The sequence below is a fragment of the Phyllostomus hastatus genome, unplaced genomic scaffold, assembly GCF_019186645.2.
Source record: "Phyllostomus hastatus isolate PE091 unplaced genomic scaffold, TTU_PhHast_1.1 phas_scaffold_1674, whole genome shotgun sequence".
Classification (NCBI taxonomy): Eukaryota; Metazoa; Chordata; class Mammalia; order Chiroptera; family Phyllostomidae; genus Phyllostomus; species Phyllostomus hastatus.
In genome coordinates this window covers 6147156-6167702 of record NW_025334011.1, presented here as the reverse complement: position 1 = coordinate 6167702, position 20547 = coordinate 6147156, and the positions used below count along the sequence as shown (strand labels likewise).

Genomic DNA, 20547 nt, shown 5'->3' with positions numbered 1-20547 from the left:
TTAGTGAAGCCATGCCCCTTTCTCTTCATTCCCTCAGCAGTTTTCTCATTAAAGCTCTTCATCTTCCATTTGGATTCCTACAACTATCTTCTCAAAGACTTTTCTGCCCCCCGTCCCGTCTTCCCGCAAGCAATCTTCTGCAGATCTTTCTCTTGACAGAAATGTGACCACAACATCCTCCTCCTTAAAAACCTTCAAGAGATCCCCACAGCTGTGATGACAAAGTATGTTCTCCTTAAACAGAAAATACAAAAGCCCCATGACCTGGCCCTGTTTCCTTCTGCTGCAAGTCCCACCACTCTCATACTAAGTGCTGGCATTCTACTGGACACTTTGTTGGTGCCTGAATTAGGAAATATTCTTTGGCCCATTTTTCCGGAATGCTCTCCCTTCCAAATCTTCAAACCCCTCTCAATATTTAAAAAATCATCTCCATTATGAAGTGTTCCAGAAAGCCTTCCATATCCACTGTACATTCACACTCACACACACACACACACACACACACACACACACACACACCCCTGTCTGGTCTGGATTGGAATCTTGTCCCACAGGCTTAGCTCATATCCACATCAATATCATATTCAACACATATCCCCTTCCTGCTTACCCTCTATGTTTCTTGAGTGCAAGCATTATATCTTATTCATCTTTGCATCCCCAGAGTCCAGCACTGTGCCTGGTATGAAGCATGTGCTTAATAAATGTTTGATGAAGCAGTAAATGAATAAATGCATTCCAATGCTACAGAAAGAAGGGGGAGGTGTTTGGAAATGACATATATTTATTGGAAAAATAAACTTCAAAATCAATACACTTCTCTGAAAGATCAACAGTTGAAATTACAGGTCAAATTTCTCTATACCAGACACTCATACACCAGTCTCTATTCAACAAAGGATTTCCAACTCCCAGGCAGTGGTTTTCTTATTTAAAACCTTTACTTAATACACTTAATGCCAGGACAGCCAAGGTTTGTCCTTCCCAGCTTTTTCAGTGGCATCTGCTCTTCTGGGGCTAGGGCTTTCCAGAGCCATTTAGCCTAGTCCCATGATTCTTTATTCTAATGGCCCCCTATTAGCCTTAAAATATTAATGTACTCCTAATCACCTAATTTACTCTCAAAGAGGGCTCTGGACACTGGAGAGAACAAAGCTCATTAAAAATTAAATTTTTCCAATCTCCTTATATAAACATTTATTTAAAAAAATTCCCCCAGTATAAAATTTTTAAGCTCCACCTGCTGAACAGGTTGGAAATAGAAAACCCACAATGAAGATCCTACCTTCTAACTACTCTCTCTGACTGGCACCTGTCCTTCCTCCAGTCTGTCTCCCACACAGCTTGCATATTTCCTGGGACCATAACATGGTGCTCTCCGAAACTCTCATGGTTACTGTACTGCCCATGCAATTTTTGGGGCCTGAAATTGTGGGTTTTCTATACCTTGGTTCCAGCTTAAATTTTCCAAACACTTCATCTCCTGTACTATGCTTTAATGTAAACCATGGTCTCCAGCCAGATCAGACTTCTCATTGGCCATGAATGCCCACATGCTCTTCTTCTGTGCCTGTGTCATAGTGGAACCACCCAGAAAGTGTGCCTGACCTCCATATGACTAACTCAACTCTAGCATTCAGGAGTAACTTTAGGTTCCACCTCCTCCACAATGCTTCCAGATCTTTTTCTTCTCTCTCCTTTGAACTCATACAACAACTGGCTTTTGCCCTGAATTCCAACACTTTTGGCTGTGGCCCTGCTCTTGATAGTTCAGTCTTTCTGGAATATAGACTCTGGACCCAGCCTAGAGCAAAGGTTATGTGCAAAAAGGAAGGAATCTCCAGGACTGTGGTCCACCAGATAGGCTTGGAGCACTGTTATTGACTTGCTGAGACTCCACCACCAATCGTGACCACTGAAATAGCAACACTGTCCTAGACTGCATGCGCCTGTTCACACTATAATCTAGATACTTGTCCACACCTCTCTACAGCCCAGGGAAAAGTAAACCCCCCATTGTGGACCCAACCACATTCTGGCTTTCTCACCTTTCTCACTTGCCCAGTGGCACCCCAGAATGCCTCCCAGGCAAGTACTTCAGAGATGTAACAATAGTTTCACAAGCAAATCTCTTTGAATTTCTCCTAAACTGGGAAGAATAGGTCAAGGAATACATAATCACCCTCTAGCCTATAAATTGCCCTTTCCAGACTATTAGCTCTTTGAGGACAGAGTCTTGTCTTAATCAGCATACTTTTGGTATTCTGAGCATCTGACCATTATTAGACACTCAAAGAAACTTGCTGCATAAATGAATGGATGACCACAAACACTGCAGGGCTCCTTCATCATCATCCAAATCCAATGCTATGTGCGCTCACTCTCTCTTACTGTCTTTCTCTCTCTCCCCCCCTTCCTTTCCTTCTCCTTCCTTCCTTCCTTCCTTCCTTCCTTCCTTCCTTCCTTCCTTCCTTCCTTCCTTTCTTTCTTTCTTTCTTTCCTTCCTTCCTTCTTTCTTTCTTTCCTTCTTTCTGAGTTCTAAATGGGGAGGAACAAATCCCAACTCCTGAGGCAACTGAATTACTTTTGGGTTAATCTCCTTAAATTTTGGTGCCTGGGGCTGATGGGAAATACTCTCCACAGCAAGAGGCAGGAAATAATGTCAACGAGCGGGAAGTGGTCTTTAGAGAAATCGTTTTGAAAAGACATTTACTGAGCTAAAGTGTGACACATGCATAGAAGCTACTACTATCATGACTCCAGGTTCATTAACATGAGGTTCTAAGGGTTTTTTTAGAAATTGCAAGAGTGTTAATAGAAGATTCCCTTTGAATCCATCCATGTTTACTAAATGTCTGATAGGAAGCAGTGTGGTAGTTCCTACACATGAAATAAATGTCTCCTGAAGAAAAAGGATCTTAATCAGCCAAGCTCTTCAAAACCCCGAAATGAAGAACTGCCAGCCTCTGGTCAGCAGTTCTGAGATTTGTGGAAATACCACTCACCAGCACAGTACCCCATGAGGTTGAGGAACTGCTCTTCTTTACAGCTAGTCCTGCAGTTTCCACCAGTAACAGTGACATGAGGATGACAGGAAATGCAGTCCGATTCTGATGGGCCATGGCACTGCCTGCAGGTGGGGTGGCATTCTAGGGGAAAGAACAAGAATAGGATTAGAATTAGCAGATCAGCTGGTAAATACATGATGTATTTAATGCACTTCACAAACTGCATTAAGAGCAGAACTCAAATACTCCTCATCTTTTGATGATTCCTGAGCAAGCTTGGCATGCCCTTAAGGCCTGATCAAAAGAGTGCATTTTTGGAATCAATGGCAATGCCATCCATGAGTAGAACATGGGATCTAGAACCATAAAAATTAGACTAATTGCCACACATCCCAGAAGGGCCTGCATGAACATCCCCATCTATGTAAATAAGGGAATTCTGTTGGGAACAGCCCTGCCTGGTTTCAGAAATTGTAACCCCCCCATGGCTAAAGCTAAGTAAAGAGACCTTGGGACCATAAGCCACTAAGGAGACAAAGCTTATCTCCCTGGCAGAGGCACTGCCTCTGCTCCCTTTTACTTCACCCTGCTTGGCCCTGGGTGGATGACTGGTTAGCCAATGACAGGTAAGATTCCTCAAGGGAGGGACAACCTAAGACAGGTATAGTCACAGAGGGGGCTCTCAGGGAAGGACTTGGGAGGCTATAGAAAAAGGGGGTGATGGACCCTTGCCCCTCAGCTTTGACATAGCCTGAGTCTTCATTCTGTCTGCAAGAAGTCTCCTAATCTCTTGGCTGCCTTACTTCCCCTGCCTGACTTAAGCCTGAAACAATGACAGAGGGCAGTGCAGCCCAGTGCTGGAAAGGGTAAGTTCCCCAGGGAGATCAGGCCTAAGAAAGAATGCATAAAATCCTGTAAAACTTGCTTTGCTAACAATGTCCTCAGTTTTCTGATAAGGGTCCAAGCATAGAATGAGTTTGTTCCCCAAAGTTTTATGGCCCAAAGCTATCTGACCCTGATTCAGAATAAGCCCTCATAGTTCTTTGGATGTTATCTATTGTTTGATCCTTACTGCCTGATGATAATTGATGAACTTTACCTGTATTCCTGTGCAAATTGAACCCAATAAAAGCCCATTGAGGAATGGGCTCCTGGCTCTTCTCCTTTGAGAGTCTGGCCACCTTTCCTCCCCAAGCAGAATCATGCCTTGGTAGACTTATTCTCATCCATGGTGGCCAGCTGGAGGGGAGGGCAGACATGCAGGTGAAGCTCCCCCCAAAAGTTCAAATCAAAATGACAAAGCAGAAAAGTGAGTGGTAAGATTCCCCCCTCCCCCAAAATACCATGATTCAGAGAGCGAAGCAGAGAAAAGAGGGAGACACTCTGCTCCTCAGAAATTCCTGGAAGGCAAAGGGGAAGCTGTACATAGCAATGGATGCTACACCTCCTCACTAGAGTCCGATGGCACAACTTGGATGCCTGTCTTAGTAGCAATACTTAATTAAAATACAGAGAACAGAAAAAGTCCTCTTCCTGGAGGTTATCATGACCTGTGTTTGAAGATCAATTCCTTAGAAAAAGTAATGTCAAAGCTATGTTTTCCCCAGAAAAAACAGCACATTAACAAGAAGCATGACACTGGAAAAAACCAAGTGAATTGCAGAGGTGTAGGCAGTAAAGAGAAGATGGCAAGGAACAAAAGCAGGCTGCAGCTGCATTTGTGCTGCCAAGGCAGTAGCAGTAGCAAGCACAGGGAAGGAGCATTAAGGATTTCTCTGCCAAGGACAAGAAGGTCTAAGCAAGTCTGATTCCAAGAGGCAGGGAGGTGAGGACTGGAGCTGGGTAGAACTCACTGGAACTGATGACAAAGAATTCCCTTTCAGCACAGAGCTGGTGAAAAGCAAAGGCACAGATTTCAAATAAAGTTAACTGCTTTTTACTTCTGGCAAGAAGCCAAAAGAAGATACGAAGGTTTTTTTGTTGTTTTTTTTTAAAGCAAGCAAGAAAGAAAATGAAGTACTGATTAGAAAGCTAGCATTAACTATTACCCCTTCTACATTCCTGAGGTTCTTAACTTTGAAAACACCCATCCAGAAGCAACTAGTGTTCTCCAGATGGTTTCCACCTCCCCAAATATTTCCAGCGACCCAGTGGCCCTGGTGCTCATGGTACCATCCACCTGCTGGCTTTATGCACGCAGCGGCAAAGTAGAATCACAGCAACTCACACTGGACTCCCCCAAACAGCAGTACACACACACACCAACTGGGCTGGTGTGAGAGCACACAATGACAGACAACAGTTTTCAAGGACAATGCCAAAGACAGACCAGGAACACCCCCCTCTGACAGCTATTGAGAGTTTAAAGGAAAGCAACCCATCGGGGCCTAGAGAGATCAAAAAGGTACCTGGAAAAATAATCCATCTGCATCTGTGTTTACATTAAATTTCCTCTTTGGAGTTTGAGAATAGATGAATCTAACAAGTATTGGTTTATTTTTTAAATATTTTACAAATTTACCACATGTTTTCTGACTCTAGAAATATACGTAATACAATTTCATAACATTGCACTTTTTCCTGTTAGCTGTTGCCAACAAGTCTATTATTAGAAATAAAATAGTAACCATGATAGAATGTGTTTAGTCTCCCCCCTCCCCCAGATACAAGAAAACACAGTGCTACAATGAGGTGTTGCACTGTAGCCAAAAAACTGTAGTATTTTGTCAATTCCAATAAAACCCTGCACTAATCTCAGCTAGTAATTTCTAGAATCTCTGTCACTGAAATATAAAAGTGGTCTTAAAAACATGGCACTGACTTGTCAAAAAAAAATAAGTACCTCTCTCCTTTCGCTTTATTAGGCTATAGCCCGGGAAAGTGGGGCTGAGAACTGCCAAGGTCGCGCCACATGCCTGATGCTACACAAATGCATTAGAGCCTGCAGTATTTTGTCTTCATGATGCCTACCATCAAATCCATCACTCACTGCGTGCATACGGTAAAGCCGATTCTAATTTTTCACTTCTTTCATGCTTTCTTATTAGAAGAACTGAATTTACTCCTACAAGTTCAAGACAAGGATTTACAGTCCAATTCTCAGTCCCTTGGTGTGACAAGGTTTCTAATTACAGTGTCTGGCTGCATTACAAAGACAAAACAGGGGTGTAGGGAATATGCCCCAGCATGTTGCACACTCACCTGCACAACTGCCTTGCTGGTTAAAGTATCCATCTGGGCAGTGGGAGAGGCACTGCCCATCCATCAGCACGTGGGAAGGCCAACAGGCTGTGCAGTTCTGCGGGCTCCTCCCTGCACACCCGAAACAGGACTGGTGGCATGCTGGGAAGGTAAAGCAGAGGGGATATCAGGAAAGCCACTAGATGACAAGTGTGGGAGCTCTGTCTCTCCCATTAGCATTCCCGGGGTGAAACACGTCCTACGCATTTGCTTCATTTTCCCAAGGACGCATCTCACACACTTCTTTCTAAAGGTCATGCCCTACAAAGCAAGCATCTGTGGAACCCAGATTAAGTAAGGCATAAATGCCACAAAACAGAAATAACCATTTGCGGAGTCATACATTTCTTTCTTCCCAAGTTCCCATTCTCAGAGAATGTCAAGTAAAGAACAGGAAGCCATAAAACATGTCTTCTTTCTCCCAGGACAGCTCCTCCACCTAGACAACGGGCTGTTTACCAGGCTGTTCAAATTCACGAGAAAGGTGGTGGGAGCTTTGCTCTTTGACTCCACAAAAGTTGACACGATGCCTGCCTTCTGACGGAGACTGGGCATACACAGGTCAGAGGAACTGGCCAACATTTTGCGCTGCTGGAACTGCCTGCATCAACAGACTCACAAGCAAGTAACTGGAATAAAATGTATGGGAAACAGAGTAGAGCACAGAGAATAAGAGCATCACCAAGCCACTCTATGTGACCTTGACTAAGTTATGTAATTTCTCAAGGCTCCTAGTTCCTTACGTATAAAATGAGAATATAAATTATGCACACTGCATGGGATGTTGTGGACACTAATTGGGTTGATGCATGTAAAATTATCATGCTAGTGCTAAATGCACAGTAAGGGTTTAATAAATCTTACCTATAATTATTACCATTATATACTATGCTACCGTTATATAGTATGCATAGGTGTAAAAAGAAATGTGGAAGCAAAGAGAAAGAAAACATCTCTGCTTGTCTACATTAGACCTTTAAGTATAAAAGGAATGAATTTTTGCATCATTTCCCAAGTGTGCCAGAGCATTAATGATGCTTCTTTACTTTCTGTGTTTCTCCAGGATCATCAGGGGCCCTGGTGATCCTGGAGAGACTGCCTCCCTCGGGGCTAGCCTTTTCTAGAGATGGTAAGTGACTAGCCTGTGAGCCTGCCTTTTGTATGCCTACCAATCAGTCCAAAGTTCATACACCCATCACGTCCTCCACTGGGTCTTACTCAAGGCCACTATCCACCTGCCTAATCATTCCAATGCCAGGGCCAAGATAACTTGAAACAGCCCCTACACTCTAGAGCTCAATGAAATTATCCAAACTAGCCAATCCTAAGCCTGTTTACCTTGCCTTATTGGTTCTTTCCCACAGAAATCACAATGAATGCTCTTGCCTATGTTTCCCCCTCACACCCTCTGTCTCTGACTGGCTCTGGTGCTTCCCTGTGTGGCCCCTCCATAAAGTGATGTGCCCCCTTCTTTTGGGAACTGGGACTGGCAAACTATATTTTCCATAGCAACAGCTTGCCAATCTGTTAGCCTTACCACATCTGAATAAGAATAAAATGTACATTTTGAAACAGCCTGACATTCATCTCCAGTCATTTATTCATCCACTATTAACTGTCAGGAAGTCTAGGCACTGGGGATACAATAGTAAGACAAGAACTGGTTCTTACTGATGAAGTTGACCCCATGTATTTCAGGGCACCTTCCATCCAATGGACAAGATCCATCAACTCAGCGGCATCACTCTGAGTCTCCTCTTTGTCTCCTGTGACACCTCCATCAAATAAATGCCCAGAAGACTTACAAACCAACAGCTTGGAAGTCCCAGATGTGATTTCACACCATTGAGGTCTCCATTTCTATCAATGCCCAGTAAAAATGTTACCTACAATCTTGATATGACATGGGGCTGGAATTAGCCAGGAAGATGTCCCAGGCCAGCAGCACTGGCTATTACAGTACTAAATTATTGCTACATGGTAGGTATATGGCTGCTGTCCTAAGCCTTACTAGTGCTCCCCTGTAGCCATGGCCCCACCGTAGCACCCTGCCTCATCTATAACCCAGCACCAAAGGGTTAACCCCTATACCAGGAGGCCTCAGGACCCTGCTCCTCACTGAAGGCCAGTGCCTATCCCAACAGGGCAAAAACCCTGCCCTCCTGTTTGATAAATATTTTAATTGTTATTCCTAAATACACAGTAGAGCTTTATATCAATTCAGCAGTATTTATCACTGTATGAAAAACAGAGCTAGAGCCTCAATTTTAAATAATTTCTTTTTTTTCTAGATGGCTTTGCTAAATAGCTCTATTAGTACAAGTGACAGAAATCCACCCCCTCCAAGAGTTTTAGGAATCACTGTAAAAATATTTTGTCTTTAAAAAACAAACAGGTAAACTGACATTTAAGCAAATATTATTTAAAAAGGGTACAATTAGCCCATTAGTAAAACACATTTAACACAAAATGAAACAGGGTGCAATGGAAAGCCACGTGGCAGTATTTCAAACCAGCTACATTCTATTGTCAGCACAAAGCTTTCCAGTGTGATCTGGAGGAAGCAATTAGAAGCAATATAGTATTTTCTATTTAAATATGCCTTCTGTAATACCAATGTGTTTGTTATTTTTATTTATTTTATTGCCAAGAAAATTTTTACTTTTCATTATTATTTTTAACTTTTTCAATTGAATTTATTAGGGTGACAGTGGTTAATACATAGGTTTCAGGTGTACAATTCTATAATCCATCCTCTGTATATTGTATGGTGTGTCCACCACCTCCAGTCATGTCTCCTTCCATCACCATTCCAATATGTTTATGGTAGACTTTACAAGCTTGCTAAAATACCTAGTTCTTTCTGTTATACCTCCCAAACAAATAGGAAATCAAAGCATATCATTGTAGAATTGAAAACTAGGGAAATATGAATCAATTCATTTTAAACACACAGCTTATTTTATTTCATTCCATTCGGTCACAAAGTTAATGTGATAATCTGGCTCCGTGTGAACAAAGTCACTACTGAATTATGTAAGGAAAGCAAAGAGGGCAAAGGAGTTGAAAGGCTGATGGACCAAGAACTCCAGGAGAAACTCCCTTTGCCACCCACTAGATTTTAGAAACACTCCCCAGTGAACCTCCTCATGGCAGGCTTCAGAACTGCCTTCACTGGGAATGTTGAAGAACCAAGCAGACACTGAGCTAGTTAGCTGCCACACGGCTCAGAGGGCAAGGGTTAAGTGGTGACCACCCTCTCGAGGTGCATGTTGCTCTATATACTCCACTTCTGGAGGTGCAGGCATTTGCATCCAGATCTTTAAAACAATCTTATAAAACTAAATTCTGTGCTGGTTGTGGAAATGTCTACACTATCTCAGTGACTTTTATGAGGCTTCATCATTCTGTGGAAGCTCATTTCATAGCAAGGGTTCTGGTTTGAAGTCTAAGATCCTTCGAGCAAGAGTAACTTCATTACAAGGTGTATATGGAAGAGATTTGAAAGAAGTCTGATGAGTTATTTCTCCACGTAGTACTACATTTCTAGAGAGCAGCTTTCCAGTTGATGGCTAAATATATTTCTGCAGAAGTGGAACTGGGCTGCTTAAGCACTAAAAGTGTCCTCAGATGGCTATAAAGACCAGTCACCCTGACTCCAGTAAAAAATTTACCTAAAAGACATTATCAATTTTGTTCACTGTATTTTCTATTTCAATTTCTTTTTTTCCCCTTTTAATGATCTAAGGAGTAGTCCAGCATCCTTAATTTCATATCATAAAATTTCCTAACTTTTCATGTCAAAACAATTTTCAAGGTAGGTGTCTCCCAAATTATGATATAAATATGAAAATTCTCTGGGGTATACAGTAGGAGTACTATCATAAGAAATAAAAATTCATAAGAAATGAGTAAAGTCAAAATTGATCTCCCTCCTTTTCTCACCCTCTTTTCCTTATTCTCTTTATTTTTGCTTTTTTTAATGAATATGATTTAACCTAAATATATTGAGAATGCTTTAAGAATAAAAATCACATCTTTTCTCTGGAAATACCAGCAGCAAACTCTTCTGATTCTCCAATCTCTTTGATCATTTCCTTTTAGCTCTCTCTGTTTACATCACGGATGTTGGAGCTTCCCCAAACTGCACCCTCTACCCTTTTTCTTCTCACTCTTAGGCAAACTTATGCACAGCTTCAATCATGACCTACATGCTGGTGAGTCCCAAATTTATGTGTACAGCTCTGACTTTTACCCTGAACTCCAATCACATAAATCTAACTGCCTAATGGATATCTTTTTTATTTTTTTATTGTTGTTCAAGTATAGTTGTCTCCATTTTGCCCCTGCCATTCCCCCCCACCCCAGCCATCCCCACTTCCCACCCTTGATCCTGATCCTACCCCCCTTCCGTTTTGTCCATGTGTCCTTTACACATGGTGTTTCATCAGTACCTCATACTCCAACTTTCTAAAATACTACTCATTACCACTTCCAAATTGGGTCTATAGCTACTTGCTGTAAATTATTCCTGCTGTCCAAAACTCTACCTGTTGAGCCACTCCCAACCCCACATCCCCTCCCCTACCTGGCCTTGGTTTTGTATTCCCTGTCTGACTTGATAGCCCCACCATTCGCCAAGACACTTATGCTGAAAACCTTAACTTCTACTTTTCCCATCACTATAACACATCCAAGATATATTGATTTTTACTTCCTAAATCTGTCACCTCTATCTCAACTTAACCATCCCCCAGCCTCTTACTCATGATATGGATTAGTGCAATAGCTTCCTAACCAGCCTCACTGCATTTCTCCCATTTATCTGCCACGCAACCACCAGATAGGTCTTTATAAAATGCTAATTGACCAAATTATTCCCCCACTTAAGATCTTTGAGTGGATCTCCAATGTCAACAGTGTCAACTCTAAGCTCCTTAGCACAGCACATAAAATACTTCATGGCATGACTCACCCCATGTCTCCAGTATCAGTCCCCATAATGCACCACTTTGGCCCTTACACTGTAGGAATGCCAACTACATGGTAATTCAAACACGACATGCCTTTGCACTTGCTGTTTGCTTGGCCTAGCATGCCCTTTCCCATCGTTTTCCCCAGTGAACTTCCACTAATCCTTCATCAGCCTGCTGATGTAAAGTTTTCCCTCTGCAAATCTTTCTCTTCAGACACTCTCCCCCAGACAGAGTCAGTCTCCTTTGTTTGGGTGCTTTCTATACCTTGTGCCTACTGCCATTCTGGAATGTACCATGTTCTTTTAATTGCTTGTTCAGAGGTTAGTCTCCCCTGTGCACTAATGCTTCCCTCAAGGCATGGTCTGTATCTTTTTCATCTTTCTATTCCTAAAGCTGAGTACACTCATGCTATAAAAGCAAGAAGGAGAAAGTGAAGAAGATTGAGCATTACCAGAAGGCATGCATTTGTGTAGCTTATGTCAGCACTCCGGGGACTACATTAAAGAGTGCTGCTTAATATAGAAGCCGTGTCTCTTATGCAATTAATGCAAGGGAACCCCAATTTCTTAAATAGTAACACGCTCTGAAGCTGAGCAGGCAGAGTCCTGCCCATTTATTTCTTTAATTAAAACTCTTTGCCTTAAGGCCTTTGGTGAATCTTAGCAATAGCTAAATAGATCAAAATATACATTATCTCTTTCTATTCTCCTAAAGCACATTAATTAACTGACCAAAATAATCAGTGAGTTTCTTATTGGTATTCTCGTCCAAGATGGTGAACTTGCAGGTTCCTGAACTCCCTTCCTCCCAGAGCCAGACATGGAACAATTCCCTCTGAAAGAATCAAGAAACTAGCTGAGTAATTCCTACACAACGGGCAAAGGAGAAAAAGACCATATCAACCTGGGCAGGAGGGGCTGAGGCACTGTTGCCACATACCCTACCCCCAGAACAGCCACATACCGTCCAAGGGAACTCCTACCTCCCAGCTTCTCCCTGAGGATTGAAGGGTTTGGACCCAACATCTAGTGGCCCAGCTTTTCAGATTTCTACCTGAGGGATGGGTCTCCAAAGCTGTAGCTCTGAAGGCCAGCAGTGACTTGCATCCATGAGATCCATAAGGATGCAGTGAGCAAAGAAGCAGTTAATGACTTGCAAAAATTTAGGGTGTTGGTTCCCCCAAGGCTCAGCAGAGGCAGTAGTCAGAAATGCCCATCTCCCAGACTTGCCCTGAGAGAGACAGATCTGCTTGTTTAAAAGCGGCATCCTGAAGATCAGACGTCTAATTTAACAAGACTGTGATCCTCTTCCAACACCTGGGAGGCTGGCAGACACTACATTCACTGTTTCCCTCCACCTTGCTCAGGTCACTGGTGTCTCCCTGGAAAAAACCTGTGCACATGTCTCATGCATGACTTTTGCAGTTGCCACCCAGAGGGTGCATTCCTTGAGAGCCTGGCTCTGGTGGCCAGCAGGGCTTGAGTTCCTGGGTTCAACAGAACTGTAGCAAGCAGTGAAACAGTTCTTACCAGGTTGTCCTCCCTGGGCTCAGAGGGAGCTGATGGAAATACCCACCTCCCTATCTTCTCATAAAGATGTGCTTTTACAGACTTTAAAAGCTGCTGCCTGAGGGTCCAGCTTCCAATCTGCCTACACCCAGGTGCTGACTGAGATCCTCCCCTTTGGGACCCTGGCAGGTCTTCGCACAATCTCAGCTACTGGGAGCCAACAAAGAACAAAAGATGTTACTTAGACAACCACAAAGGTTTCAGAGAAAACCAAGAGCTGTGGCAGCTGAATGATAAGGTTCAGAGAACAACCTGGTGATGGGGGCAGGCAGAGAGCGGGAAAATGAGTGACGGTGGTCAAAAGGTACAAACTTCTAATCACAAGGTAAGTCCTAGGGATAAATAACTCGCAGCATGGCGACTGTGGTTAACAACACCATAGTGTATATTTACAAGTTGCTATGAGGATAAATCTTTGAAGTTCTCATCACATGCACCAAAAAAATTGTGACTGTGTGTGGTGATGAATGTTAACTAAACTTACTGTGGTGATCACTTCCCAACACATACATGTAGCCAATCATTGTGTTGTATACAGCAAACGAATACAGTATTATATATTAGTTATATCTCAATAAAGTTGAAAAAAATGAAAAACTGATATCAAACCTGTACGAATTGTGTGTAATTTTGCTCCACGCAGTACGACCTAGCTTAAGAAGGCAATACTAGCTTCAAGAATGAAAAAGGAGGCCTGGAAAAATTTGGTTCCTAAAATGTCCCTGATGTTTACCTGCCCGAAGTGCCACGATGACTCCAAGTATAATGGGAAGGTTGCTGGTGTAGGGGGCGGGGCCACTGGGATGCCTGTCACCCCTGCATTCTGTTTTAAAGCAGGTTCTACTGACATGATAGATTAGAGAATATGTAAGTAAAATGTATCATTGCAGCCCAGAGTTCATTTTTAAAATAAAGCTTGTAATTTCCTCGAAATTATATCATTCTGAACCTCTTGCCGAACTGTGTGGGAAATGAAAGAATCCATCATTAATTTGCCACAGAATCGGGGCAATTATGTGGCTAAACTAATCATCCGGATCATGTTCTTATCCCTTCCTGGTCACCACTGCCAAACTGTTGGCATGGTGATTGAAATGCATCATTAAGTGAGATGGCTGGCCTGAAATTAAATTGTAAAGCTCCAGCGTGAAATAAAAAACAAGGCATTTGAGTGGGAAAGAAGAAAATATTTCTTAAGCAACTATGTCCTTTATTAGATCCCAGGATCCCCCATTTCTACATTATTCTTTAGCTGGTTTCTTCTCAGCCTCAATGTCTTCATCTATAAAATAGAAGTGAATGTAAATTCACAGGATCTCCAATAAACTTCATGGTTATAAAAAATTTATAAACTATAAAGTGATATATATATATATATATGTGTGTATGTGTACCTAAGTGTAAAACTCTATGTCAAAAGATTAAAAGAGGTTCTCTCAAGATAGAAGGGTCATAGGTAGGATTTACAGACAAAATAAAAAATACCTAGTTAAATTTGGATTTCATATCTCAGGCAATATTTGGGACATATCTAAAATACAAAATTCACTTTTTTAAATTTGAAAAATTCAAAGTATGGTGAAAGTAGACTTGCAGTTATGAGTATGTGAAGTACAGTTTATTTTCACATTGTTATTTATTCATTATTATATTATTTTCCACATGAACTGTAAACCTACTTTTGCTCAACCCTGTATTTTTCCTAATTCTGTATTTTTGACATATTTTAATGGTTATGCCATTTTGCATACTGTGCTTTACATCCCCGTCTATTCTGTACCTACCAATCTGTGCTTCTAATCCCTGCATCTTTCACTCCTTTCCCCCCCCAGCCAACGATAACCCTGCAAATGATCTCCATGTATATGATTCTGTTTCTGTTCTGCTTCATTAGTTTGTTTTTTAGATTTAATTTTTGATAGCTGTGAATTTATTGACATTTGAATGTTCACACTTTTGATCTTCTTTTTGTTAAAGAAGTCCCTTTAACATTTCATATAATAATGGCTTGGTGATGATGAACTCCTTTAGCTTCACCTTGTCTGGGAATTACTTTATCTGGCCTTTGATTCTTCATCCACTCCACTGTTGATTCCCTGTAAACTTTTCTTTATTTCACTTAGTGTAAACTTCATTCTGCCTGGGTCTTTTTTATGCTGTTGAAATATCCAGTGAGTTCCTGGAGCATCCTGATAATCAGTGTTTTGAACTCTGCATTTGATAGATTGCTTATCTCCATTTCATTTAGTTCTTTTTCTGGAGTTTTGCTCTGTTCTTCATTTGGGACATGTTTCTTTGTCTCCTCATTTTGGCAGCCTCCCTGTGTTTGTTTCTATGTATTAGGTAGAGCTTTTTCAACTCCATCTTAGTAGCATGGCCTAATGTAGAAAAGCGCACCAGTAAGTTGGTTGGGGTGGAGCCTCAGGTAATCACCTGTGCAAGGCAACCTGTGTGAACCAGGTTGATGGAGTCTCAGATGTGGTGTTGCTGGTCTGTGGCTCTGTGTGGGGGAGCCTCAGAAAAGTGACAATGGCTGCTGCCTGGCCTCTGGAGTTTTGTCCAGGAGGAAGCTGTCTCCCAGCACCTGCCCTGATGCCAGACACTTCAGTTTCTCACCATAGGCCACTGGTGCCCTTCAAACTGCTGTCCCACTGTTGGAGCCCAGAGGGAGTGAGTCTACATAAGTCCTAAGTCTGTCATGGGTCCTTGAAGAGAAGATGCCTTAGAATTCCACAGTTTCTTCCACTGTCCCAACCTCCACTAGTTTTTACAGCCAGAAGTTATGGGGATTTATCTTCTTGGAACTGAAACCCTGGGCTGGGATCCCTCCTGAGATATCCCTCCTAATTTTAATCTACCACACATGGGTGTGAGACCTCTTATTCTGTGTCTCCGCATCTCCAACCCTCCTACCCACCTGGATGAATGTGACTTCTTTAATTCCTTGGTTGTCTGATTTCCATATAGCTCAATTTTCTGATGACTCTGGATGATAGTTGTTCTGTAATTTAGTTGTAATATTTGCTGTAGTTGTGTGAGGAGGCGAGTTGTGTTTACCTACTCCTCCATCTTGACCAGAAGCTAATTCTGTATTTTTTATTTGCTCAATCTGGGTAACTTAGTAATAGATTTACCTGTGTTTTTTAAAGTTTCTGTAATATATAGCACTGACAGTGAGAAGAAATAAAATTTGGAATTTTTAAAAACTGCTTTGTTAGCAAGAAGCATACCAGTGATAAAGTGATGGGCTTACCCTCCTTTAATGAGAGCATTTCCTTACTCAACCCGTGGTTGGTGGACCAGACGCAGCAGCCTCCCCTGGGAGCACGTTAGAGGTGCAGAAACCAGACCCCACCCACACTGACTAAATCTGAATCTGCGTCTTAACAAGATTCCCAGGAGACTTCAGCGAGAAGCTCTGCTCTAGAGACCTTGACTAAAAGCTAACTTTCAAAATAGCTGTATCTTTTCACAGAGATAAAAGAAAAAAAGCCCTCAACAAGAATGGAAGGAGAATCTGAGACTGAGTTGAGCAACCCAACCTGAAGCTGGGAATGTCAGCGGGAAAGAGGAGAGGCCTCCCACGGACAGGAGCTCCAGGTCCTCCGCCTTGTCCTTCCACCCCGGGCTGCCATGTGCATGGGCTGCATGGTCACTAGATGACAGTGGGAGGCACCAGTCAGACAAATGGCCATGAACATGGTGCCCCTGCAGCTGTGCAGCTGAGTGGCCCTGTCTCAGCTCCCAGAGAGGCATGGAAAACTCATGGGGAAGATAGATGAAAAAGTAAGGGATGGTTTTTTTATGTTGTTTTAGGGGGTGCATGGTTTTTTATTGATTTGTAATTTGTTTTATTTTAGCAGGAGAGGAGATGGGTGTTTCTTGGGTTTTGTGGGTTTTTTTTTAACTTGAATCTGTCAATACTAGTGAATAACCAGTTAACAGGTGAGATCTACTCTAGATAAAATTATTAAAGTCCTTTTAACAAATTCTAAATGTTAATATTTAATAAACATAAACAAATTTGGTCAACTACCAAATGCCTTCAAATTATCTCACAATTAGTAATGGATTCTCCTTTGTACCAGCAACTCCAGACACACTTGGGAAACATAGAGGCCACGAAAAAAAGAAGTGTGATGTCAAAGCTCCATCTTCTGAAGCACCCACGTTCATTTTGGAGGATGAGCCGGAACAAGGACAAACATATGCAAGTGACCGTCATGTAGATGAGCTCCCATATCACCAGAGCACATCCACTTTGAAGACCACTTCAACCCCATCCGTCCTTTTCCCCCGTTAGCCTGTGTAGGCATCAAAGCCCAGACCACTAGCCAAGTGTGTGCCATGGGCTTTACTGCTGCTGTTGCTATTCACTTATTATCTGTTTCTCCTGCTAGAATATAAATTCCACGAGAGCAGGAATTTCATCTGACTCATTCACGAGTATACTACCAGGACCTAGACAATGCCCAGCACCCAGGAGACACACAGTACACATTTGTAGAGGAAATGAATAGACTGTCTTGCAGTTACTAATAAACAGTATTCTCTTTGGTCACTGTATATTAACTTTATAGTTTTTCATCCTTCTATTACAAACTTGGATTTTAGTTAAATATCTTGAATAAATTTTTGCTTCAACTTTCACTAGATAATGCCTGGTTTCATCTTGAAACTTGGAGAAGAAACTTTTATAATAACTCTGACACCATCTCAAACTCTAAGTAAATTGCTTCTTCCTATAACACATCTGCTTCTCACTTTCATTAGCTGCAGTAATATTCTAATCACTCTGTGCTGCAGTCTCAGAGAACGGAAGCGGGAGAGTTCCAGAAAACGGTTGTTCTTCTCTTCCTTACAGAAAAGCACTTGAGATACAAGGTGCTGTAAAATAAATTATTAGTGGCACACACACACAAACTCTAGCCTTCCTAAATGTTCTGCAAAGAGGCAAGGATATTTCTGGGAATGTGTGAAAAGGACAGCCAATGCAATCTCATAGCACCTTCCGGCCTGATTTCACAGACAGTACTTTGGAAAAATTGAAAATGGAACAGTTTGTAGGAAGGCGAAAAGGTTTCCGGAGATATGGGGTAAGTGACAGGAAATACATCAATCAACACATTTCATACTCAGGTAGGGTTCAAAACAATTGTTGCTTGCGCTCAGTTTCCCAATGAATTTTGAGCAACTCAATTAACCTCTTTCTGCCACATTCTCATCACTTATAAATTTAGTACAGCAATCTATCCAGCAGAGATTGCACAGAGATTTGGAAATAAATGAGAGTAGACAGCATTATGTGTGATATCTAATGATATTCTATTAACTATCATGAAATCACAGGACTACAAGGACTTAAGAGGTCAATCTGGTCCTTTCACTCAGGACCACAATTAAACCATTCCAGAGGGATTAGATTCTAATCCTTTTTTAAAAATGTCTGTATAAAGGAATTCCCAGAAAACACCGCTCTGCTGGTTTATGCTGTCATAATCCTGCAGTCTTAGCACACTGTGTTATGGCCCTTCAGTGACCATAATGCTGTGGCATCCTGGGTGAGGGCATGGATATCAGCATCCCAGTGGACACTACTCTGCACTGGCTACATGACTTTGGGCAAATTATAGCCTTAGTGTCCTCAAACCTCAGCTTCTTCTTTGATAGTTGTGCCACTGACCCCATAAGGTTGGTGCCAGGACAAAGGGAATAAACAAGTATGGCACTTTCACAGGGCCTGGGTCGTGATGTGTGTGCCAACTCACCAGTAACATTACTTTCTGGCTGAATAAACGGGGTCACTATAATTTTTACTTATAACATAATTTTTGAAATGTTAATCATTTCATTTTTAATGCAGTACTCAAAACTGTAGAAACATGCTAACTATAAGGAGCAGCCTGGGAAGATTTCTTCATGATTTCTCCTGGGACCATCAGGGAAGTCTGTGTGATATGCCTTTGGAAGGCACTGGCTCTCTCAGCAGCAGCAAAGATTCCCATATTCCACAACTGGTTATAGAAACAGAGCCAGGGGAGTGTAAGGGACCACAGAGAATTTGGGCAATGGGTCATAACCAGGATGTCTGGAGAGTAGTGACTCTTCCCCAGTTTTAGGTACCAGTGTAAACCTCCTGAGACCGTGGTGTTTAGTAGAGAGCAGGAAGTAACCCTTACAATGCTCCTTAACACCTGAGTATTTAGACTGAAGTTTATACCAAGTGAGTATGGGGGCTTTATAATTTACCAAGCACTTTCATGCTCTTAACCTCCTTTGGCCCTGGCAAAAAGCCACTGTGAAAGAAAATTATCCCTATTCTAATGCAGTGAATGCAAAGGCTCAGAGAGCTTAAGTGTCTAGCCTGGGGTCTCTGTATTCTAATTGTGCATACTTCCCACTATGCCGTATGACTCACTGCATCCAAAATCTTTTAACCTGACCTTGAAATCCAGGGTTTCCACGTGAGAATGTATTCCACGTAAAACGGAAGCCACTTTAATAAGTGGGCCTGTAGGGTGCAAAATTGCACCTGCAGCATGTTTAGAGTTATGTTGCAAAAATAAGAACTCAAAGCTATGCATAGAAAACATCAGTTATATGAGTATTATAGTAAAGTGGTAAAGGCTATTATTGGGTTTAGGTGGTAGGTGGTAGGCAGATTATTTTTCTATTTTTTCTACATTAAACATTTCTTTAATGACACACATTATGTTTATAATTGGAAACATGAATAATAATTTTTTTTAGATAGCTCAAGAGTCAAATAATTCAAAGCAAGGCAGCTTCTTGTAGGAGCGGAGAAGGGCCTCCCTTACTTCCCAAGAAAAAAATATCTATAATTTATCTCCTCTTTTTCTCTTCAACCACTCATAGATGATGTAGCTAGTAAGTCAAATTACTCAGAATGGCATCAATTTTCCATAGCTGATATGCCAAGGCAATTATAGGAATCACTTCTAAATTTTGACAGAAGTCCAGATTTTGCCCTGAAGGAACCAATTCATATTCAGGGTAGCAAATTAGGAGAAATAATAAATAGAATTCTACAATGGGCACTGAGTCTTCTGTAGCTACTTATACTAGTCTCTGAAAGAATTCCTGTCTGGAACTGCTGAGTATGACTTTGGGGACCATGTGGGGGAAAGGAGGTGGCTCTTTCAGATCACTTATTGTTCACGAAAGAAAGGAGGGCATCGGCAGGGGCCCCGCTGTGGCATGCCAGTCTTCTGCCTCACCCTTGAGCACCCTGGAACTATTCTTATGTGACAACCAAGATCTTCCTGGCTGCGGCTCCACCTCACAGGATCTCTCAAGAAAGTACCTAACGTTTTCTCAAATCACGCTCACTCACCTTCACACAGCCCGGTGTTCTCCAAGTAAAACTGGGCTCTGCACTGGGGCAGACATTCGCCAGAGGTGATGTTGGCACCAGACAGCTGCTCTGCTTGCAGGCCTTCCTCTGGCTGCTTACACTGGGTACACTGAGAGCGCTCTGGACCCACACAAGCCCAACAAGAGGAATGACAGGCTGCCAACAGGAATAAAATGCAGAAAACATTCTGAGGGTCACATACATTGCAACTAGTGGAAGTCTATTATTAAATCAAAACCACATAGAGAAGTTCACCAGATACATCCTGTCAGAATTTTGTTTTTCTGGCAGGCTCTACAAAGCACAGGGTGACAATAATAATAATGAGGGGCAAAATGAGGGTGAGGTTAGCTAGTCACATCTCTCAGGTTCTGTAA

At 42.0% G+C, this 20547-nt stretch overlaps 1 protein-coding gene across 5 annotated transcripts in view; it reads right to left on the bottom strand.

Moving 5' to 3' along the window:
• FRAS1 (Fraser extracellular matrix complex subunit 1) overlaps positions 1-20547 on the bottom strand; it is a 428720-nt gene that overhangs the window by 182572 nt on the left and 225601 nt on the right. For all 5 annotated transcript variants that reach the window (XM_045857864.1, XM_045857867.1, XM_045857865.1 and 2 more), the window contains 3 exons: positions 20150-20326; positions 6213-6353; positions 3009-3152 (listed from right to left, as the gene is read on the bottom strand). In XM_045857864.1, the coding sequence (XP_045713820.1) occupies positions 3009-3152; positions 6213-6353; positions 20150-20326 (462 nt within the window). The remainder of the gene's footprint in view (positions 1-3008; positions 3153-6212; positions 6354-20149; positions 20327-20547) is intronic.